This window comes from Dendropsophus ebraccatus, chromosome 2 (genome assembly GCF_027789765.1).
Source record: "Dendropsophus ebraccatus isolate aDenEbr1 chromosome 2, aDenEbr1.pat, whole genome shotgun sequence".
In the NCBI taxonomy this organism is placed as follows: domain Eukaryota; kingdom Metazoa; phylum Chordata; class Amphibia; order Anura; family Hylidae; genus Dendropsophus; species Dendropsophus ebraccatus.
In genome coordinates, this window is record NC_091455.1 from 73,250,821 (window position 1) to 73,275,156 (window position 24,336).

A 24,336-nucleotide genomic window follows, 5' to 3' on the forward strand; every position below is an offset into this window, starting at 1 on the left:
ATCTGCTGACAAATGAGTACTTGCTTGTTTGTTGGCTGATTGCTGACCCTTTGTACATGGGCCGTGGTGTGGTGTGACTATCATGGGCTCTCCTGCGACTCCTGTGACTCGTTCATTCCATCATTTTCTTGAAAGGGGTCAGGGATTTGATCAAATCCCTGACTTTCTTCTGGGAAATGATGGAACGGTCATTTCATCATTTCCCGGGATATAATCAAATCCCTGGATTCTATTCATTTCACTGCAACATATATATTCTCTGCTATATGTGTCTGACATGCATAGTCTACATGCATACTACACAAATATACACTTGACTGGATACTACATACACACAATACACACATATATACATATGACTGGATACTACATACGCACATACATATACACATGACTGGATACTACATACACACATGGCTACTACACACATTTATACATAAAACTGGATAGTACACACTTATGTATGCATAACTGGATACTACCCACACATATACATGCCAAATACTACACACTTATATACACATGATAACTAGATATTACTCACATATACACAAGACATGCCTAACACACATATATATACTCATAACATGCATACTGCACATACATATACACAAAAAAAATATACACACACACACACACACCATACAAGCTGCATAAACAATAAACATATAATGCACATCACATACAAATTAAACGCACAATGCACACACTTACCTGCACAAATACTGTGATAGTGTACACATAGATGCAGTCCATGGGAGCAGAAGCCTAGCTATACATGTAAGAAGAGGGCAGCTAAAGGGATGAGCAGGGGACAGTGCTGAAAGTTTTGTTTCTCCTGTTCTTTGCCTACAGGTTGCACCCCCCCCCCCCCGCACAGGCAGAAGGGGAGAGGTGGAGTCTGTGTGAGGTCACACTTTCAGAAAGGAAAAGGGGAAGTATTGTAGAGTAATTACCCCTCTGACCCCAACTGGTGGGTGGGGCCTTGTCCCTGGTGGGGGGGGCTTTGTCCCTGCTCCCAGCACAGGTAGAGGTAATTACATTAGTAGATGAGGCCTAGTCCAACACTGATGTGGTAGCTACCATGGAGGCAGACCATGCCTCGCCGGGGGGTCCCCTCTCACACAGGCCCCATAGCAGCAGCGTGGTTTACCTCCATGGTAGCTACGCCACTGGCTGAAGGTGCATGGGAATTTCTCATTAGCACTTAGAGGTAGATTATCAAAACCAATCCAGAGGAGCAGTTGCCCATGGCAACCAATCAGCTTTGATTTTTAAAATGGCCTTTGAAAAGCTGACAGCTGTCACTTTTTTTTTTTCTGCACAAGTTTTGATAAATCTCCCCCACAGGAATGTAAAAGATACTACATAGAAGTTATTACACAGGTACTGACAGATCCAAGCCCCCCCCCCATGCTTTGGGCTATGGTGTAAATTGCCCGGATTTTATCACAATGAGATAAGAGGTCTACCTTTTAGCTCTTTAATACTCAAAGGTTATTAAAGTGTTTGTGTCATTTGTAAAAACGTTTGACTTGTTGTATAGACATGTCAAAAAATTTAGATTCTACCGGGTCTCGATTAAAAGTTCTAGGCAGCAAGCTTCATAATGGCTGACTGATGTGACTGATTACAGGCATCGGGCTCCATAGAGTTATAATGGAAACTGTATGCTGTAAAGAGCAGAATGGCTGATCAGGTGGGAGAAGATCATGGTCATGCAAGTGACCCGGCTATAACTTTGCAGCAGGTCTCAGTACTGACAAGTCAAATGTTTGTTTGTTTTTTTGTTTGTTTGAAAAAGTAAAAAGTAGTAGAAGGTGGAGCCGGCACTCAGGGACGTGGATCTTTTAAAACATAACTTCGTGCATTAAAAATAATATTGCTGAACAGGACCTGTTCAGCAATATTTTAAATGCATGAATAAAAGTTATGTTTTAAAAGATCCACGTCCCTGAGTGCCGGCTCCACCTTCTACTACTTTTTACTTTTTCCTGCACTACGGCGTCTGGCCAACGCCCAGGAGCTCGTGCACCCACCATCCTATTTAACTGTTGCTGTAAATCTACTACCCGGGTGAGCTGTATCATTTTTCTCTTTCTAAGTTTTGTTTGTTTGTTTTTTCACATATAACCCTAACACCTTTTATAGATATAAAAAAAATAGAGAGAGCCTCCTTGAGGCAAGCTCATCAGTAAGGTTAGCACTACTCTTAGGACTTTAATAGAGCCATATATTACTTGCCAATAGCCATAGGCAAGATTTCCTGCTGCAGAGAAAGTGAGGAGTGTGCTGTTACTATTATAGCTGCCCGAACCCCTGCACAGACACACTGGTGCCTGCACAATGCCTAGAAGTGGAAAGACGCCCAGTGTTCTGTCCTCTGTGCCTTTAAGAGCAGACTCCGTTACCACATCTAAAAGAGATCTTGGCTGTGCTGTAATTTTACAGTTGTAGATAACAACATTTTTTCTAAACTAGATTGTGAGCTGTTGTGACTTGTTTCATTTAACTGTTGTATTTTGCTTTCCAAATGAGCAAAAGTTCTATTTTCCGTCTAACATTACAGTAAGCGCTGTTCTGCCAAGACAATCCTTCTCTTACTAAAAGCCTCCGTAGCAATCTGCATATGTCCATGGATTATGTGGCTCCCCCACATACGCTAAATATTACCAGGGTATACTATATATTGTCCCACCATACATTCTCCTGCATTGGCTGGAGCTACTGATACTATATGTGTTGATTGACAGCAGTTTACTTGCAGTCCACAAAAGATACCCCATACATTGCACACCATTTGTTAGACATTTTATTGGCCCCTTTAATAGAGACATAAGCCCTTTTATGACTGGAACGTCTTTGTATTGAAATTAGGCCCCAGAGACTGCATAAAATCAACTGAGCAAGTTTTTTGGATCTGTTTCAGTATGAATCCAAATTAGACAGTCACGTTATCTAGGTGACCTTGTGCAAGGCATGGTCATTGGATATAGGCTACAAAAGCCGGGATTGTGGTTTAGTGTTCAGGGTATACAGAGAATGGTGAGGAAAAACTGTGAATATACACCTGAGGAAGATGAAACAAAGCCAAAAAAACCTTTCCTCTAATACCTGTGTATGGACAGTAGGGCTGACCTTGTTCATCACATAATGGCAGCTGTTTACCCGGGCAGAAACACTGCCAGGAGGACAATGAATCATGTTAAAATAGTTGTATAGTCATTAATTGGTTCCAAAAACACAAGCGAGTTATTTTTCCCTCCCTGGCCTTCACAATCCCCAGATAATAATCATACAGAGCATTTATGGGCAAGGTGGAAAATACTTTTTAGAGCATGCCATTACCAATATCTTGCAAATACCAGAAGCTATACTCTCGGCATGGGCTAATATTCCTGCAAAACAATTTTAGCGCTTAGTAAAATCTATGCCATGATGAATTGCATGAATCTAAAGCCCAAAGGTAATTGTCAGAAGCAAGCTTTCCTGGGAACCCTCAGTGGGAACCAGTGTAAAAGGTCCTTTTGGGGCCTGTTCACACTACAAAAACAGGCAGAAATCCCGAGTGGAACCTCCCCCCACGGACTCCGCTCGGAATCCCCTCGGCTCTCTGCGCCTCTGCACTCAAAGAATTAACATGTTTCAAAATAATGGTCCTATATTTGACTGCAGGGGCTCGGGGCAGGTTAGCATATGTTCTTTTTTTAATTTTGAAAATTATAAAACGGAAGTTGTAGTTTGTGTATATTCTGTAGACATAATGAACCATGTCAATACATTTTTTTTAGACTAAAGAACCATTGTGCACTGTAAAGAAGTCTGCATGAAACCATTTACAGCATTGTGTTCTATTCTTACAAAGTTAATGAGACATCATATGGAAGGTAAATCTAGGAGCTTTTCTCTGAACGTTCTTGGAATACAATTAAGAAGTTGTAGCGTACACGGAAGCTTAATGACTTCCTTTTGTGTGACCCCTCCAGACATTTGTTCTCCTCTAGACCAGAAGACTCTGCATAAAGCGGTGGCTGTAGCATTTCTCCTGCTGGGAGCAATAATGAGCACTATGACAATTTCAATCAGTTTTGTCTGTTTTCATTCTATCACACTTTCAAATAGAGCTGCTACTACTCATAGGCAAATGCAATAGCAAACCAGACCTTGAAATTGCAGATGTCAACAGTTGTTGCTTTAATCTGTTTTTATCTTGATCATGACATTATTGTATTATGGTCACATTTTTTGTCCATTACTTTCTAGGAGCTCTGCCAGTGTCGACCTACAGATGGGAACTGTTCATGTTGTAAAGAATGTATGATGTGTCTGGGCACACTCTGGGATGAGTGCTGTGATTGTGTTGGTAAGTCAGTCTGCAATTCCATATCCTCCAGTTAATACTTGGGCTGGGCTATGGGAACTTTCTCGTGACTACCTGGCCACAAGATTGCAATTTTTATATGGTTTACATAAATAAAGAACAGTGGCAATATGTGTCATATATTCTTAGCGTGGAAATGAAATCCTTAAGTGGGCACTGTTACTTCCAATAAATAATGTTAAATCATCAGGGAAGGTGATATACATTTTTTAAACTTACTACATTTCTTTGTTTGTTTTCTATATGAAATGCAATACTATAAATTCAGCCACTAGGTGTCCCACTTACTGGAAAACTGAAGTCGAGGCTCCATCACTAAGGCTTTTTGGTCTTTAGTAGAGACGATCGAGGAGTACACTATTCAAAATGCTCGATTTCGAGTATTCGATCAAAGCCCCAGTAAGAATTCGATTCCCCTCCCACCTTCCCCGGCATTTTTTTTAACCAATAACTATGCAGGGGGTGGGACAAGCACTAGGAGCACACAGGAAGTAAAAAAAAAGCATCTGCATTCATTGGCTGGCTAAACCATGTGATCGTTACAGTAATAGAAAAGTGGATTTGAGATTTGATTTCAGATGAGACTTGGAGCTAGACAAGGAGACAGTGTGTAGCAGGGACAGTCAGGAGTTAGGTGATTTTAGGCAGCAAGGACCCCAAAAGCCCTTTTTAGGGCTAAAATTATAGAAAGAATATAGTTATCTAAAGAAATACTGCTATTAAACCGGCTAGCAGCACATCAGTGTGTTCAGACAGGCAGCTGCAGTACACTGTGAGGAATAGGCTGCAGTGTATCTGTCTGTATAGGGTATACGGCTGTATACTCCTTGTGTGCCAAGGCAAAAAATCTAAGCGTGTTGCTACTGTTCCGGGTGCTGTGCCCCACATTATACAGTCAAACGCCTGTTGCCTACTGTATGGCATTCTTGCATTACATTAGTGAGGGTATACGGCTGTGTACTCCTTGGGGGAGATTTATCAATGGGTGTAAAATTTAGACTGGTTCAAACTGGCCAGAGCAACCAATCACAGCTCAGCTTCCAGCTCTGGTGAAAGGAAAGAGGAGCTATGATTGGTTGCTGGAGCCAGTTTGCACCAGTCTAAATTTTACACCCTTTGATAAATCTCCCCCTTTGTAAGCAAAGGCAAAAAATATGAGCATGGTATTACTGTTCCGCGTGCTGTGTGACACATAATAAAGTCGAACGCATGTTGCCTGCTGTAGGGCATTCTTCTAATATGTCAGAGAGGGTATACGGCTGTATACTCCTTGTGTGCCAAGGCAAAAAATATAAGCGTGGTACTACTCTTTTGAGTGCGTAATTGAAAACTGTTGTACAGATACAATGCTTAAGGCTAGCGCGAAGGGATGAGGACGGGGGCGTGGAAATGCCAGTGGGTTCACAAGCCACGGTCAAGAGAGTGGAGATTCAGTGCGTGCTGGTGAAGGACAGCCAGCATTATGCTCTTCCAGCATCCATGGGTTCATTGGACAATTAAGCAGGGGCCAGGGTACACCGTTGCTAAGGCCCAGGCAGCGGGAACAGGTGGTAAAGTAGATAGCCGATAATGCTTCCACTCACTTGTCCAGTACCTAGTGCGCTCCTTCTCAACCTGCCCAATCTCACCAACAGAGTCATGCCACCCTTGCCCACTCTTTCGGGTCCTTTTCCCAAACTGGACTCCATTCAAGTAAATGAAGATTCCCAGGAGCTACCTGAGGATTTTTTGTGTAGTGATGCCCAAACACTGGAGCATCCACCATCTCCTGGTGACTTTGGTGTTGTGTACCGGCAACCTACACATCAAATCGTGATTGATGAAGATGAGGCACAGTTGCCATCGTTGGAGGCTTTTGGTATGTTCAGTGGGCAGAAGGAGGAGCAGAGTGTAGAAGAGGAGATGCCAGATGAAGAAGTTACCCACCCGACCTGGCCAGGGGTGATGTCCAGCAGGGAAAGCAGTGGAGATGAGGAGGGCTGTGCAGCACCGCAAAAGGCAGCTAGAGGCAGAGGACAGTCCATTGAGAGAATGCAGGGCAGAGGCAGCAGGGCCCCAGCTCTTCCCTATAGCAGCCACTCACGCAAAGCTCCCCCATCGAGGAGATTTTTTAACCTGTGTGTGGATGACAAACTCAGCGCAGTTTGCACACTTTGCCATTCAAAGCTGAGTAGGAGCTCTGAAAATAGCAACATGACCACCTCAGGCATGCAGTGTCACTTGAAAGCCAAGCACTGGGTTGAGTGGGAGAGAGCAAGCACACGACAATCTGCGCCCGACGTTGCCACCACTGGTTCTTCTCCTTCTGCAGTCCAGACCATCAGCAAGGACCCCTTCCCAGCTGCCTCTGCTTAGGCCACTTTGGGGCCTTCTCCTTCAACCTCCCCTTTGCCTCCGTCCGCTCCTTTGCCTGCACCATTATGTGCCACGTCCCATAAATTGTTCAACTACCAAACATTTGATCAGAGGCGCAAGTACCCCACATGCCCAAGCCTTAAACTGCCACATCTCCAGACTGCTGGCCCTGGAGATGTTGCTGTTTAGGCTTGTGGAGATGCAAGCCTTCTGCGACCTGATGGTGGCTGCCGCTCAGCGCTACTCCGTCCCTAGCCGCCACTACTTTTCCCGGTGTGCTGTTACCGCCTTTCACCAGCACGTGTCCTGTAACATCGGACAGGCCCTGAGTTATGCGCTTAGCGCGAAGGTCCACTTGACCACTGACACATGGACAAGCGCCTGTGGCCAGGCACTCTACATCTCCATGACGGCACATTGGGTGAATGTCGTGGAAGCAGAGACTGGGTCACAACCAGGGACGGCCTACCTCCTACCCCCGCCCAAGATTGCCAGCACAGGCTGTGACAACTCCTCCTTCTCTGCAGTCACATCGCCTTCGGCCGCTAGCTGGAAATGCTGCAGCAATGGCATGGGGAAACGTTAGCAGGCTGTGCTCAAGCTCATCAGCTTGGGCAATAAGAAGCACAGTGCCCCAGAGGTGATGGACGCCATATTGCAGCAGACGGAGAAGTGTTTGTCGCCGCTGCAGCTAGGACCACGCATGATAATGGCTGTAACCTGGTAGCCGCTCTGGAGCTTGCCGAACTCACATGTGCCATGCCTGGCCCACGTTTTTAATTTGGTGGTACACTTTCTAAAAACGTTCCCCAATCTCGCAGATCTACTGGTGGAAGTGCGGCACTTGTGCTCCCACTTCGGAAGTCATCTGTAGCTGCTGTTAACCTCCAAAAAATCCAGCAACGCCTCAATTTGCCTGAACACTCGCTGGAATTTTACATATATGTTTCCAGAGTGTGTGAGCAGCAGAGAGCATTGATGAAGTACCAGCTCCAAATTCCATGTGTGCCTTTAACTCAGCTCCCTCAGTTCGCCAACCACAAGTGGCCATGGATGCCAGACATATGTGAAGTATTACGTATATTCGAGGAGTCCACCAAGAGGGTCAGCAGCGATGACACCACGGACAGCGTATCCACTACTATATATCCTCAAAGAATCCCTTATCCCCATAAGGGAGAAAGCGGTGCGCACAGAGGAGGCCAGGATTGGAGGGGACGTACACACTCAGACCACACTCGTGTCTGCTTCTCAGCAGTAGTTGCAGGAAGAAGAGGAGGAAGAGGACATGGAGCAGGCTGTTGAAGAGGAGGAGGCTGGTGAGGGTAGCACTCAAGTTGTTCCAGCATGGATTGGGCGAAGAGGGGGTGGAGGAGGAAGAGGAGGAAATGGTGAGCGATCCTTCCAGGAAATGGAAACATCCATCAGGTCCACAGCCACCAGGGGAACACGTTCATGGCAGCCCCTTCTGAAACTTCCATTACTGCGGGGCCTGTAGTGAGCAGGAGGGAGAAGTATCAGCAGATGTTGCGGGAATACCTGGCCGACCGCAGCCCTATCCTCCCTGATCCCTCGGCACCCTATACTTACTGGGTCTCCAAGTTGGACACGTGCATGGTACATTCCCTGTCTTGGAGGTGCTCGCCTGCCCTGTCAGCAGCATTCTGTCAGAAAGGGTGTTCAGCGCAGCCAGGAGCATCATCACAGATAGGAGCAGCCGCCTGTCAACTGGCTGATGCTAATAAGAATGAACAGCCACTGGATTGACCCAGACTTTGCTTCTGCACCAGTGGAAAGCAGCCAAAAGGGAAGTGCCATGTGTCTGCTCCAGCTCATTTCCTCTTAAACCACCGTAAAAAATGGGCCATGTAAAAAAAAAAAAAAAAAAACATTGAGTCTCACCTAAAGGGCTCACCTCAAGGGCCATCCATACAATTTTTCTTAGGGTTCGCCTCAAGCTAATTTTTGGAGGGCTAACCTCAAGGGCCTCAACTCCGTTTTTTAAAAGGCTCACATGAAGGGCCTTGTGAGGAGGTACAAGGTGTCATAGTAGATGACTGATACGTGTCACTGAGGTGCCTGGCCTCGGTGAAGTGAACTAAAACTTGTCAGTCTTTCACTGGAGCAGTCTTAGAGCTGGGTGGGTTGACTGCTCCCACGAACTCGAGGCTGGGTTCTCCATTGCCCTATACGCAGGGCGATATTGACCTGTTTGGCTGATAGTCAGGTTAAAACACCAATTTAGAAGGGACAGGCCTTTTAATTTCTCCCTGAGAACAAATGTGTGAGAAGAGAAGGATCAGGCAGTTGGATTTCATCTGATCTGTTTTTTGTTGTTCTGAAGGAAGAAAAGTCTAGCAGTGGAGTAACTTCCCTTCCATCATTTAGAACACATGTTTAAGAGCTAATCAAGTGACAGATGTCAACCTGCATTGTAGTACTAGATCAATTTGATATACAAGGGTCTCTTTGCACACAAAGATTATCTGACAGATTTTTGCAGACAAAGCCAGGAACAAACTATAAGCAGAGAACAGGTCATAAAGGAAAGCCTGAAATTTATCATCTTTTCAAATTCATTCCTGGTTTTGGCTGCAAAAATCTGACAAATATCTATCAGATAATCGGTGTGTAAAATGACCCTGAATCCCATGGGATCTTTAATTTATCCTATACAAGGTCAAAGAAAGTGGCAACTTTTATAGCATGTTGTCTTTACAGAATAGTCTGAGCTCCCAGCAGCTCTTGTGAAGGTTAGAATAAGAGGCGGATCACACTTGGCATGATTCTACTGTCTCCAGGCATGATTGAATGCAGGTGATTTGGTTGGTTGAGTGCCAGGTTAAAACCCACCCATAGGGTCTGATACATGCACAGCACTTTTCTCCAGATGTGCAAAGTTATAAGCTGACATCACTGCTAACAATAACACAAGCTGGAACTGAACTTTAATTTCTCCAACACACACATACAGTATTTACAGCAAGAATGATAAATTATACAGATGTTTACTAGTTCATTCCAACTAGGAATGGGATGTAGGTTTAGAAATAACCAAAAGTTACTGGTGAAGCCTTGAAGTTTTACTTTGCTTCCTCCTAAAGAGTAAATGTCAGAGCAGGAAGCCAAGGCCTCTTAACAGTAATAGTGCCCTGCAGTTAGGAACCACTCTGTATTGACACACAATGGTTAGGAACCACTCTGTATTGACACACAATGGTTAGGCCCCTTATGTGTCTCCACATCTGTAGATGTGTCCTGACACTGTAAACCAAGCTGTGCCCCCACATTCTCTTTTGTCCCCTTACACTGTAGTTACACCCCACACTCTACTCCCAATAATAAGGCCAAACATAAAAATCCAGGAAAGTCAAGTTTCCCTTTTCCTGTACTGAGTGCGTCTTCTGCCATATGTGGTCTGGTGCAGGTGGTACAATATGACATTATCAACCCACTTGTGCTGATATTCTCATTTTGTTTTCATTTTGGGGTGGGGGGTCATGTTTATGCTGTTTGCTCTATGATAAAACTTATCTATGTTCCTCAAGTCAGTCCAATTACAATGATATGCAGCTTATATCACTTTTATTTTATCTGATGGCTTTTACAAATACTAAATGTTCTTAAAATTGCTCTATTACCATCCTTATAACACTTTTTACTTTTTTAAAGTTTGAGGTATAGCACACATGCCTATATGCAACTTTTTATTTCAATTTTTTTTTTAAATTCGGGACAAAAATCTTTTCTTTTTTTTACAGACTACCTAGAAGTCCATCTTAGGGACTATTATAATTAAACTGATCACTCATTGAGATCTATGCAGTATATATGTTCTGCATAGATCCATTCGATCAGTGCTCTATTGCTTTGGGCTACTGGAGCCCAGAGCAACAGAGTGCCAAGCCAGGATCAGCGTCATTGTGATGCTAAGGCCTGGCCCATACAGAAGAACAGATTGCTCCTCCGCAGTTCTGACAGCTGCATTTAAATTACTAATTAGCGGGTGTGGCGATCAGTCCACACCGGCTAACAGTTGTGGTCCCTGTCTGCTGTTAGCAGTCAGGAGTATGGTGGTTCAAAGCAGGGTCACGGCATGATCCCACTCTGAAACACCCCCACCCCCACCCAATGCAGGACATATCGATACATCCTTATGTGGAAAGGGGTTAAAGAAAACCACAAAGAGGGCAATTTATCAAGGCTTGCATGCCAGTTTTCTAGCATACAAACATCACTAATTTGCTAGCCTTAACCCTTTAATGATGGAGCCAGTTTCTATTTTAGTTTTTCCTCCTTGTGTTTAATAGGTCATAGCGCCCAGACCCACATGAGCCCTTATTTTCTGTGACGCAGAAGGTGCAATTCTTTTTATTTTGAGGGGTTTTGTGTTAACGCCGTTCGCCTTGTGGTAAAACTGAAAAGTTAGCTATGATCCTCAGTACGATTACAACGATATGTAACTTGTGTAACTTTTATTTTATTTCATGGCTTTTAAAAAATTAAAACCTTTTAAAAAAAAATTGTAAACATCATTAAAATTGCTCTATTCCCATCCTTATAATGCTTTTATTGTTTAGTTAACAGGGCTATGTTGGTGTAATTTTATGCTTCATATGTCCCCAAGAGGTGTTCAGAGGGCAGCCGCGCCGCGACCCCGCTCTGAACTGCCGTGACCCCCACTGCTATCTGCAGCACGGGAGCGGGAGCGGTCCGATCGCCGCTCCCACTAATTAACACCATTGGATGCAGCTGTCAAACATGACAGCTGCATCTAACAGTGTTAAATGTAGCCCATCCCTGGTGTCTAGTGACGGATCCCCCCAACGCGATGCGATCGCGGAGGGGGGATCCCTTCATCTTACCGGGCCGGGCCTCAGCGACGTAATGACGCTGATCCCGACTCGGGATTCTATTGTATTGGTCTGCAGCAGGCCAAAGCAATAGAGCTCTGATCTCATGGATCGGTGCTATGTTATACAGCTACACTGATCTCTATGAGAGATCAGTGTAGCTGTATTAGAAGTCCCCCAGGGGGACTTCAAATTAAAGTGAAAGTAATAGAAAAAAAAGAGTTTCCATTAATAAAAAGCCCCCATCTCTAATAAAAGTTTGAATCAGCCCCCTTTTCCCATTTTATTAATATAAAAATAAACAAACATGTTCGGTATCGTCGCGTGCGTAATCGCGCAAACTATTATTTTTTTATCCCATTCCTGATCTCGCACGGTATACGGCGTAAGTGCAAAGACCCGCCAAAGTGCAAAAATTGCACATTTTTGGTCACATAAAATCCAGAAACATTGTAATGAAAAGCGATCAAAAAGTCTCATATATGCAATCAAGGTACCGATAGAAAGAACACATCATGGCGCAAAAAATTACACCTCAATTAGCCCCATAGACCAAAGGATAAAAGCGTTATAAGCCTGGGAATAGAGTGATTTTAGGGAACATTTTTTTGCTATAAAAGTTATGCAAGTTGCATATCGTTTTAATCGTACCGACTTGAGAAACATGTATAACATGTCAGTTTTTCCATAGGACAAACAGCGTAAAAACGAAAAAACCCCAAAGAAAAAGAATTGCGTTTTATTTTTCAATTTCACTGCGCACATAATTTTTTTCTGGTTTCGCAGCATATTTTATGCAAAAATTTAGCCTATCATTGCAAAGTACAATTAGTGATGCAAAAACGAAGGGCTCATGTGGGTTTCTAGGTGAAAAAAATGCAACTGCTATGGCCTTTTAAACACAAGGAGGAAAAAGCAAAATTGCAAAAACGAAAATTGGCTCTGTCCTTAGGAGGTTAAACCAGGGTGCCACTAGCCCTGGGAAAGCTAGGTGGCCTCCATCATACTGAGTACAAGAGGCTACGAAAGGTGGATGACCTCCATCATACTGTAACGCCCGGAGTAGTGGATCCACTGGACCGGCACCAGCGATGGCACAAACCTCACCAGGGAGCGGAGTCTAAGGGGCCGCTGGTTTTCACCAGAGCCCGCCGCAAGGCGGGATGGACTTGCTGCGGCAGGCGACCCCCAGGTCGCTACCCCTGGCTTGGTTGCTGGTGTCGGCAGGCGAGGCGTGGCAGGAGATGGCACAGGCAATAGTCTGCAGATGAGAGAGCACGTGACAGGCTGGACACGGGAACAGGTGGAGTGACAGGGAAACAGGAACCAGGAACAGGGACTTGGGACCAGGTAACGGACAGGACTCAGGAACAGGGACTTGGGACCAGGTAACGGACAGGACACAGGAACAACAGGGAGCTGGGCCAAACGCTATGGGAAGCATGTAGAGGCTCCAACACTAAGGACAGGGCATGCTGGGATTTATAGGGGAGTGATTGGGTGCAACTACCAATTAGGAGCGCACTGCCCCTTTAAATCTGAGACAGCCGGCGCGCGCGCGCCCTAGGAGGCGGGGACGCGCGCGCCGGCCGGCCCAGCGGGGGACAGGAGCGTGGAGAGGTGAGGCGCCCCCCGGGGCCGAGGTGACAGCAGCGCCGGGTCCCCGACTATGGACACCGGCTGCTGCATAGGGCAGGTAGCGGTCGCGGCGGCGGCCCGGGACGCGGGACGCCGCCGCGGCCGTAACAGTACCCCCCCCCTTTGGCCTCCCCCTCTTTCTTGCCTGCAAATGGCACAGGAAGCCACAAAGTCTTTGACATCTTGGGATAGGCTGGGCCACCAGTAGTGGCGAGAGATCCGTTGGCCGGTCTTACGGACTCCCGGGTGCCCGGCCTCCAACGAGGAATGTCCCCAGTTCAAAATACCTCTTCGAAGCGCAGGGTGAACATGAGTCTTTCCGGGGGGTACTCTCTGAAGAGTGGAGGTGACGACTGGTACTAGGCGATCAGGCGGTATAACGTGGCAAGGGACCTTCTGTGAGTTCCTCCGGTGGAGAGAGGACACGACCTTAGTCTTGGGTACGGGGAGAGGGTACACCTCGGCAGAGAAGGCATCCGCCGAGTCTTGGTCTTCTGCCGGTAGGCCGGATAGAGGCTTGGCCGGGACAGGAAATGACATAATACACTTGGTCTGAGGTGACTTGAGACACTGGTGGGAACAGTCCTGACCCCAACTGAGAATCTCCCCGGTTCTCCAGTCCAGCTGAGGGGCATGTTCTTGTAGCCACGGGAGTCCCAGGAGGACCGCGGGGGAAGAATGGGGCAGGACGTAGAAGGATATCTCTTCTTGATGTGAAGGACCCACCTGGAGGACTAAAGATGCGGTCTGGTAGTACACACGGTCGGTAAGAATTTCGCCCGTGACCGAGGAGATAGTCAGGGGCCTGGCTAGTCGGGTCACGGGTAGCCGCCATCTTTGGACCAATGTTGCCGCAATAAAACTGCCTGCTGAGCCAGAATCGAGGAAGGCAGTAGTCTGATGATTTTGTCCTGAGGGAGTCCGGATGGAAACTGGCATAGACAGACTTGGAATGGTGGCATTCACACCTAGGGACACCTGTCCCACCGGACCTAGGTGCGAGCATTTTCCGGATGTTTGGGGACGTAGGGGACATCCCAGCCGGAAGTGATCGGAACCACCGCAATAGAGACAGAGATTCTGCTCCAGGCGCCGGATTCTTTCATCAGGCGTCAGGTGAGCCCGTTCCACCTGCATAGGAATCTCAGGAGAGGGTTGGGACATCGAAAGATCAGGATTCTGGAAAACCGGCGCCAGCTGGGGATGGCGACGGGAACGGGTTAGTAAATGTTCATGCCGAACCTCCTCCTCCCTCTCCGAAAAACGAGTATCAACTCGGGTGGCCAGTAGAATGAGTTCGTTCAGGGAGGTAGGCAGGTCTCGGGCAGCGAGCACGTCTCTCACACGACTAGACAGGCCCTTCTTGAAGGTGGCCAATAGGGCGGCCTCGTTCCAGTCCAATTCGGCTGCCAGGGTGCGGAACTGGATGGCGTAGTCACCAACAGAGGAGCTGCCTTGAGAGAGGTTGAGGAGAGCAGTCTCGGCTGAAGAAGCACGGGCAGGTTCCTCAAAGACGGAGCGAAACTCGAATAGGAAGGCCCGGAGATTGGCAGCAACTGGATCATCACGGTCCCACAGTGGCGTGGCCCAGGCCAGGGCTCTACCTTCTAATAGGCTGATGATGAAAGCCACTTTAGAGCGCTCGGTGGAAAACTGACTACTCAAAAGTTCAATGTGCATGGTACACTGAGTCAAGAATCCTCTGCACAACTTAGAGTCCCCAGAGTACTTGCTTGGGAGGGCCAGTCGGAGTGAAGAAGAAGCGTCAGGAGGTGGTGTGCGCTGGGCAGTAGTCTGCTGCTGTAAGGCGGCAGTGAGTTGCTGGATCTGCTGTGACTGCTTCTGGATTTGTTGCGCCTGCTGAGTGACCACTCTGGCGACATCACGGAGATCAGGCACCTCGCCGGGATCCATGGTTGGAGCCTACTGTAACGCCCGGAGTAGTGGATCCACTGGACCGGCACCAGCGATGGCACAAACCTCACCAGGGAGCGGAGTCTAAGGGGCCGCTGGTTTTCACCAGAGCCCGCCGCAAGGCGGGATGGACTTGCTGCGGCAGGCGACCCCCAGGTCGCTACCCCTGGCTTGGTTGCTGGTGTCGGCAGGCGAGGCGTGGCAGGAGATGGCACAGGCAATAGTCTGCAGATGAGAGAGCACGTGACAGGCTGGACACGGGAACAGGTGGAGTGACAGGGAAACAGGAACCAGGAACAGGGACTTGGGACCAGGTAACGGACAGGACTCAGGAACAGGGACTTGGGACCAGGTAACGGACAGGACACAGGAACAACAGGGAGCTGGGCCAAACGCTATGGGAAGCATGTAGAGGCTCCAACACTAAGGACAGGGCATGCTGGGATTTATAGGGGAGTGATTGGGTGCAACTACCAATTAGGAGCGCACTGCCCCTTTAAATCTGAGACAGCCGGCGCGCGCGCGCCCGAGGAGGCGGGGACGCGCGCGCCGGCCGGCACAGCGGGAGACAGGAGCGGGGAGAGGTGAGGCGCCCCCCGGGGCCGAGGTGACAGCAGCGCCGGGTCCCCGACTATGGACACCGGCTGCTGCATAGGGCAGGTAGCGGTCGCGGCGGCGGCCCGGAACGCGGGACGCCGCCGCGGCCGTAACACATACTTACTACAGGATGCTGGGAAAGCTGGGTGACCTCCATCATACTGAGTACAGGATTGCTAGGAAAGCTGAGTGACCTCCATCATACTGAGTACAGGATGCTAGGAAAGCTGGATGACATCCATCATACTGAGTACAGAATGCTAGGAAAGCTGGGGACTTCCATCATACTGAGTACAGGATGCTAGGAAAGCTGGGTGACCTCCATCATACTGAGTACAGAATGCTAGGAAAGCTGGGGACTTCCATCATACTGAGTACAGGATGCTAGGAAAGCTGGGTGACCTCCATCATACTGAGTACAGAATGCTAGGAAAGCTGGGGACTTCCATCATACTCAGTACAGGATGCTAGGAAAGCTGGGTGACCTCCATTATACTGAGTACAAGATGGTGGGAAAGCTGGGTGACCTTCATAATACTTAATACAAGATGGTGGGAAAGCTGAGTGACCTCTATTATACTGAGTACAGGATGCTAGGAAAGCTGGGTGACCTCCATCACACAGGATATAAGAAAAATCTTGGTGACCTACCTCATACAGACAAGGACCTAGTGCCCATCTAAGGGAAAGGAGGGGGGAATTGTACGGTCAACCAGCCTTGTATGTCATATAGGGTGGGGGAACTGTATCATACAGCAACACCCCCACCCCCTATATACTAGGCCCTAAACATTATATGGAGGGGAAGGTGTTGTACCACTCGTGGCTCCTCCCCCATCGAGCACCCATGGCCCGCCTTCAGGTCCTGAGTGGCTCCGCCCCCTTCCAACAACAATGGCTCTGCTTCCGGTTCACACATGGCCACGCCTCCTCCTGGACACCCACGGCTCTGCCGCCGGGTCCCCCGTGGCTCTGCGTCCTCTCAGGCACCCGTGACTCGCGCCCCCCCCCTTAACTCCCCAAGGTTTTTATTTTCCTGTTGCCTGGTGGGGGTGGTCTCCTTCCATCCTGCAGCAGTCAGTCCTCTTCTCTGGGCTGGCAGGGGGCTGCTTCTGCTCTTCTGCCTAATCCACTTCTAAGGAGTGAGCAGATACCGAACTTCAGTCTTCAGTTCAGACAGCAGTCCCCAGCCCAAATAGTGAAAATAGTGCCCTGGAAGAGGCGCTTCTTTCACTAACCCCCAGCCTATCCCATCACTACCACCCCCACTATCCCCACACTGTGAACACACACACCGATTCCCTCTCAGCTGGGGTTGCTGTGCGGGGACTTTATCTATTACTCTGCTGGGGGACTGAGATATCTGGGGACACCCTGTGTAGTATATAGCCCGTCCAGCTATCAGTCACCCTGCACCATAATAGATAAAACACCTGCACAGCGCCCCCAGTTGTTGCTGCATAAAATATAACATGTTATCTATGTGGTGGCTGGGAATCCTCTCAGCAAGAAGCTCCCGGCCACTCCATACATAATATACCTGATAGATCCGGCCCCAGGCAGAGGGATTTCTATTCCGCTTGTACAGAGAGGGAAGTTCTCATGCTCGGCCAGGAAATCTCATAACATAAACGGACAGGGATCCTTTATTAGAAACAGCAGGGGGTGCCATTCCTGTTATGAAAGGTATTTATCTTTACAGGGGAAGAATATTGCAATTAGGTTTAGAAACCTGTTCTGCAGTAAAATAAATTTAGGTCAATTGGTGGCAGAACCCCTTTTAATTAGCCGGGAGTGGCGATTACCCGTGGCGGCTAATACTAGCGGTCCCCAACTGCACATAGCAACCGGGGACCATGGGCTGCAGAGAGGGCTCATGCCGGGAGCCCTCTCTGTTTACCCTTAACAGCGCATGACGAGTATACTAGTCATGCGTCGGTAATCAGTTAATGTGCAACGTTTGTGTTTTGCAAATGGTGCGCAAAACATTAGTTAAGTTTTCTGTTTCACACACTGTGTGTGTGTGTGTCTGTCTGTATTCCGAATTATATGAATGTTACATTTGTCTTTAGGAATGTGCAATCCAAGGAACTATAGTGACACTCCTCCGACATCCAAAAGTACGGTTGAGGAACTTCATGAGCCTATTCCATCTCTTTTCCGAGCACTAACTGAAGGAGAAAGCCTGAATCAGCTCAACTGGAACATTGTTTCATTCCCTGTGGTAGAGGAGCTCTCACACCATGAAAACCTTGTATCCTTCCTGGACTCAGTAAACCAGCACCACCACCACAATGTGTCTATTCCTCACAGTGGAGTCCATGTATCACACTCAAATGAAAAAGGTAAGTAAATATCGGCTTCACAGTCATTCTGTTTGCAGTTTTCATGGTTTTTAAATTGTCATATGTATGCAACATCCAATGAAGACAGTTATATTGTACTGACATATACAAGCCACTAGAAAAATATCAGAAGTAGGATCATTACGGTGCACATTTTAACCCCTTCATGAACCAGCCCAAAATGGCCTTAAAGTACTCCGGCGCCCCCCCCCCCCCCCCCAAAAAAAAAAAAAAACACACACACAGCTGATATACTTAGCATCCCTCCAGTGACTATTGCCACTTGAATCTCCTGCCGGCCGTGTCCCTGTCATCCGCAACTGCCTTCCTCGGATCTCCCTCACTTCTGGGTTGTAGAGCAGTGAATGGGAGAGAAAAGCCTGCTGGTGCACAAGCGCACCAGTAGCCTTTTCCTCTCCCATTCACTGCTGTGGAAGACAGCGAAGAGGAAGAAGACCAGGACCACCCTGTGCTGTGATGACATCAACCCAAGATATCGCCTGGGAAAATAGGACGGGGTCGACAGGTATTTGGAACGGGGGCCAGATAGCTTATTAATACACATTACAAAGTTATATAACTTTGTAATGTGTGTTAGTTAAGCTTAAAACAAAATCGCTAGAGTACTCTTTTAATGACCAGACCAATTTTCATTTTTTGCATTTTAATTTTTTCCTCCTCGCTGCCTTAGAACTATAGCACTTTCATGTTTCTATCTACAGAGCCATGTAAGGGCTTGTTTTTTTCAAGAACAAATTTACTTTTAATGGCGCCTTTCAATCTACCATAACATGTATGACGGAACCCCAAAATGCTATTTATGAAAAAAAAAATTGTTGATATTGGTTCCTGTGTCTACGTAATGCACTTTACGGTAAAAGTGACATGATACCATTATTCTATAGGTCAGTCCGAACACAACCATATGCAGGTTTACACAGATTTTATAATGTTTTATTTTTGTATGAAAGATTTTTTTTTTTTTTTGCAAATAATTCTTAGTAAAATGGCCCCATTGTGACTTTTGACGCTTTTATTTTTTCACCTATGGGGTTTCACTTTTTGCACCTAGTTTTTTGCGTCTAGTGTTTTTTTTTTATACCATTTCTGTGTAGATCAGACAGTTTGATCACTTTTTATATATATTATTTTTTTTTTTATATAAATAATCAGCAATCCTGGCATTTTATTTTTTCTCTTCATTTACACTGTTTGCCATACAGGAACACTATTTGGGGGCTTTGGGGTATTTTTAAAAATATTTTTACTATTTGTGTTGTACACTTTTAAGTCCCCCTTCTTTAGATTTGTGTTGTACACTTTTTAAGTCCCCAATCTTTAGATTGCATACACTGATCATTGCTATGCCATAGCATAGCATTCATCAGTGTTATAGGCATTCTGCACATGAGCAGAACACCAACCGGACTGCATGGAGGAAGGTAAGTTATAGAGGAGGAAGGCAGCCGGCGGGCCCTCGCTTGCTTCATAGCTCAGGACATACCAGTACGACCAGGGTTGTCTGGTGACAGGTGGCCATGGTGTACCGATAGGTCTTAGGTCGTCTAGGGGGTTAAACAACCATTGGCCGACAGTTCTTTCTTCTGTCCTCCATATATAAGGGCAAGGCCAAACTCAGGCACTGGCTTATGCTTCCAAAAAAAACACAAGGTTGTCTGTGGTGCAGTTGGGAGGCAGCCATACATGTTGGACAAATAGACCAGCTGTGGTGGGTTCATAAGGTACATAAGGTACATAAGGTGTTCATAAGGTACATAAGGTGTATGAACACAGAGGGTCTAACCATAAGGGTACTAGGGCTGGGCAATGTTCATTTACACAAGAGAACTGCATTACATTTCATCATACATACTGATTGTCCACAGCAATATTGTTTACCTTTCTGCAGTGGACTGGATCTGGCTTTATTATACTGTTTACCCCACTGGTGCTGGCTCTCTAAAAGGAATACTAGAGTTTGAAATAAACATACTTAAATGAACTAATAAATATGTATATAGTATGCATAAGTAAAGGTATTTTGTGAAGTGATGCATAACTCACCTGGTGAATGCAACATGGGCAAAGCTCCTGTATATCCTAGAAGGCAAGATAGAGAAAAATGTGTGTTTTTCCTCTGGTCTCATTATTCCTAAATTTACATTTCCCTGCTAGCTGCAGAGATGCTGCTGTGGAGGCAAAGCAGATGGGATGTATGTAGCATTCAGGCTTGCACTCCACACACCACAGAAGAAACATAGAAGATTGTTGGCAGAAAAAGACCACCGGGTCCATCTAGTCTGCCCTTTTAGTATCTCCCTTCTTATTATCTAAGGCTGGATTCACACTGAGTTTTCAGCATACATTTAACAGATCCGTTTGTTTTTTTTAACAGACAAAAAAAGTGTCAGCAACGTTTTTGTGTCCGTCAAAAAAACTGATCCATTTTGATCCGTTTTTTTTTTAAATGGAAGTCAATGGAAAAATGGATCAAAACGGATGCACACAAATGCATCTGTTTTTTGCAATCCGTTTTTCATCTGGTTTTTTTTTGCAAAAAACGGATGAAAAAAATGGATTGCAAAAACGCAGTGTGAACCCAGCCTTAGGATAGATATATATTTATATATAGCTGAAGTGTGGGTTCTGCACTGAAGCTCTATTGCAGTTTACAGTATAATGCATATGGTTAGTTTCTAGAGATGAGCAGATTTCCCGAAGTTCGGGTTCGTATGAACCTGAACTATCGGCATCTGACTCCCGCTGTCTGCCGGCTCCGTGCAGCGGGTGGATACAGCCTAAGGAACACCTAGAAAACTGGGATACAGCCATTGGCATTCGAACCTGAAAAAATTTGGCATCAAAAGCTGTCTGAAGCTTCAGCGCATGAAAGGGGAGAGGGAGCAGAGCGCAGGAGGAGACCAAGAGTGTGGACAGGTAAGGTAAACTGTTTGGGCAAGGGCTACATGGACATCATTAATGATGTCTATGCAGCCCTTGCTAAATAATTATAAGGCTGTGTCATAGGCCCAGTGAACGAGCGATCTAGCAGATCGTTGCTCATTTACAGTATTGATTGGGCTGCTATTGGCCTGTGTGATAGGACCCAAATTCTTGCTCATCACTGAAGAGTGTCACAAGATTATTCATGAAGATCAGTGCGCTGAGGGGGTAAAGTACTGCCCCCCAGTGCAACAAACACCCTCATTGATATTTCAATAAAAATGTGATTTTAAAGCACATGGGTAAAGGTAATAATGATACTGTTTTACTCAGTGTCCTCTGCCCTTTCTGTAGAACTGTGAATGTTGTTAATGTGTAGTTTCTGGAAATTACGGTATCTTTGTTATGAGTGTTTGCAGTTTCCCATAGCCGCTTCTTTCCTGTAATATGGGAATGCCAAATCTCTCCACTCTTCCTGCAATAGCTGGGTGCCAGTATAAATTCAAGTGTCCTTCCTGCTCTTTCCCAGGACCATCCGGTTTGCTTTGGCAGAAAGGGGCATATAGTAATAGCTACAGATGACTGGGCACATTAGGGGCTTTGATCAAAACTCTCATTTAATGGAGGAAATAGTAAAAAGTGTTATTTCCGAAGGGTTGGCAACTTGCTGGAGAAGAGAAATAACATTTCTCAACATCTTCAACAAATTATTTTGCATATGTGTGTGTGTATATGTATATATGTGTATATATATTATTTTTTTTTATTTTTTGTATCAAATTTATATTTTATATGACAGTTAAGACTACTGAAACTTACTGTGCAGTGCCAGCCTTAAAGACTCAACGCTGAGTATACGCTTGTATGCCAAAGATGTAGAAATGAAGCAGCATTCACCTAATTAGAGCTAAAACTAGTCTTAATTGAACTACACAGTTTGGATGTAAGGGTGATTTGTAGCGGCCATAGCCACATTTAGTGTACTACTAATACTGTGTCTGATATCCAAACAGAGTAATTGAATAAAGGCTTATGCTGCATCAATTCTGCATCTTTGAAGTCTTTGCATTGCTGAACTTCATATGTTAAGCATCCCATGAACTACATAGTGTCCACTTGTGAAAGATTGAGGGCAATGTTGGCTTAACTAATGCTGCGTTTACACAGAACGATTATCGTGCGAATTTGCACGATAACGATCGAATTCGAACGTACGTGTTAACGCAGCGAACGATCAAGTGACGAACAGGCAATCATTCATTTTGATCTTTGAACATGTTCTCAAATCGTTGTTGGTGGTTTGCAAAAAATGTGCAGATCGTTCCGTTTAAACAGTCGTTCACCAATTTAACCTATGTGCGAGATAGGCTTTAGCGATCGCCAAACGATTTTTCTGTACGATATATCGTTCCGTCTAAACGCTGATCGTTATTAAAAAAAAAACTTTACTTTAACGTCGTTAATTGTACAATCGGGCAAATTATCGCTCCGTGTAAACGCAGCATAAGCCTCAATTGCATTGAATTCTATGGACAATGGTTGGAAATAAATTACATGAATATTACATTTAACGGCTGCTGTTCAATATATTGTGTGAGAAAACAACCATTGTTTACATTGACTTCAATGTAAATCTTTGCATTGTGAAAAGAATGACCATTGTTGTAATTTAAACGGCTGTTCTTTTTATTAAAAGTATGCTGTATGAACATAGCCTAAAAGATAATTTTTTACCCTAACCAAGGCACTAGGCGCATTTGAAAAAAAGACACGACCGGATATGGTACCAGTGGTTGAAGGGGGGGGGGGGGGGTGTTTAGTGGATACAGTATTGCTTTAAGCCATGTCCTACACAGCAATCCAGAAGGAATGTCAGCAATCCCTCTCCTCTGTGTTGCCTGCACTCTACACGATGCAGCAGGTGCATTGGTCCCTTGTTCAGACTGCACACATTGGGGGAGATTTATTAAAGGGTGTAAAATTTAGACTGGTGCAAACTGCCCACAGCTGATGTGGGCAGTTTGCACCAGTCTAAATTTTACACTCTTTGATAAATCTCCCCCATTGTGTACTGAACAGAGTAGTGCCTCATAGATTAGCTAAAGATCAGCATGTCAAACCGTGAACCTGCCGTAAATCAATCTTGAGTTTTTGGTGACTATCCGTAAATTGACAGTTAGCAACTCCAATGGCTATACAAATAAATTATATGGTGACTGCATGTCATTGTTATTAATGTACTGTATGATAGTATTCTGATCCCAGTAGGTGTAGAGACAAAGATTTCTATCCCCAGCATTCCCTCTCTGAGATGACTTACAGGGCCTGGTGGTATCTTGTGGAAATCTTTTAGTATTTAAGGGGTTATCAAACCTAATATAATTGATGACCTGTCCTCCAGATAGGTCACACAATGTTTTCTCCAAATTATAACCCTCTAAAGTTTGGTTGCCATAGTCCAGAAGTTCCAAACCTGCAATAAAAATGGGGTGTCCTCTAGCTCGGCCTGCACGGCATAGAAGCAGTAAGAGGTTCTATGGCAGAAAGCTTCCCCCCAGCTGGAAAAACGATTCCAGGCTAATCAAAAAACTGATGGCTGGTAGGAGAAATGCTACTCATCTTTCCTCTCTGCTAAGGCTAGTGACTGACAGCAGAATCTCATGAATGGTGACATCCCCAACAGGGATGGAAGAAGATCTTGTTGTTGCTGTTAGTATTGCTAGTAGTTTTTTTTTTCCCTTACTCATTTTAGTGTCCTAATTACCTACATCATCTCTTCCTTGTAACCACTGTAGACTTTTCTTTGAATGGACTGAGTACATGTATAATACATTTTGGAAAATAATTCCAGGTGTAGAAATTCCTAAAAAATTTACATATTTTAATATTTATTTTGTCATAATTTCGCAACTGAAAAACAGGTGCAGCATCCTTTCCTCATCCTCCACAATTTACCACTCTTTTACTTGTCAACTTCTTCTAATTTCCATGATTCACAGTTGATTATGCCCTTTAAATTTGTTAGCTTTATCATGCCAGTGTCATGCGCTCTTAAACTACCCATCCGTTTTTTTTCTGCAGCTAGTAACCAATTCCCTAAAAGGTTTGTTTTGTCTCTGGGAAGTTTCAGACACGCTGGCCCAGCCCAGATTTACTGTAACTGTAAAAGTTTAACAAAGAGAAACAAAAAACGAAACCATTAGGATATGCACTTGATGCCGCTGCAACATATACTGCCAGACTGACACTCAATAGTCCTTGATAATCCAAGAGCTTTCCCAGTGCAAATGGCGAATACAGTAGTATATGC

At 45.6% G+C, this 24,336-nt stretch overlaps 1 protein-coding gene across 1 annotated transcript in view; it reads left to right on the plus strand.

The window, feature by feature from the left end:
* TWSG1 (twisted gastrulation BMP signaling modulator 1) overlaps nt 1-24,336 on the plus strand; it is a 41,122-nt gene that overhangs the window by 11,874 nt on the left and 4,912 nt on the right. Inside the window, exons 3-4 of the mRNA XM_069960102.1 lie at nt 4,264-4,363; nt 17,811-18,083. Coding sequence (XP_069816203.1) covers nt 4,264-4,363; nt 17,811-18,083 — 373 coding nt within the window. The remainder of the gene's footprint in view (nt 1-4,263; nt 4,364-17,810; nt 18,084-24,336) is intronic.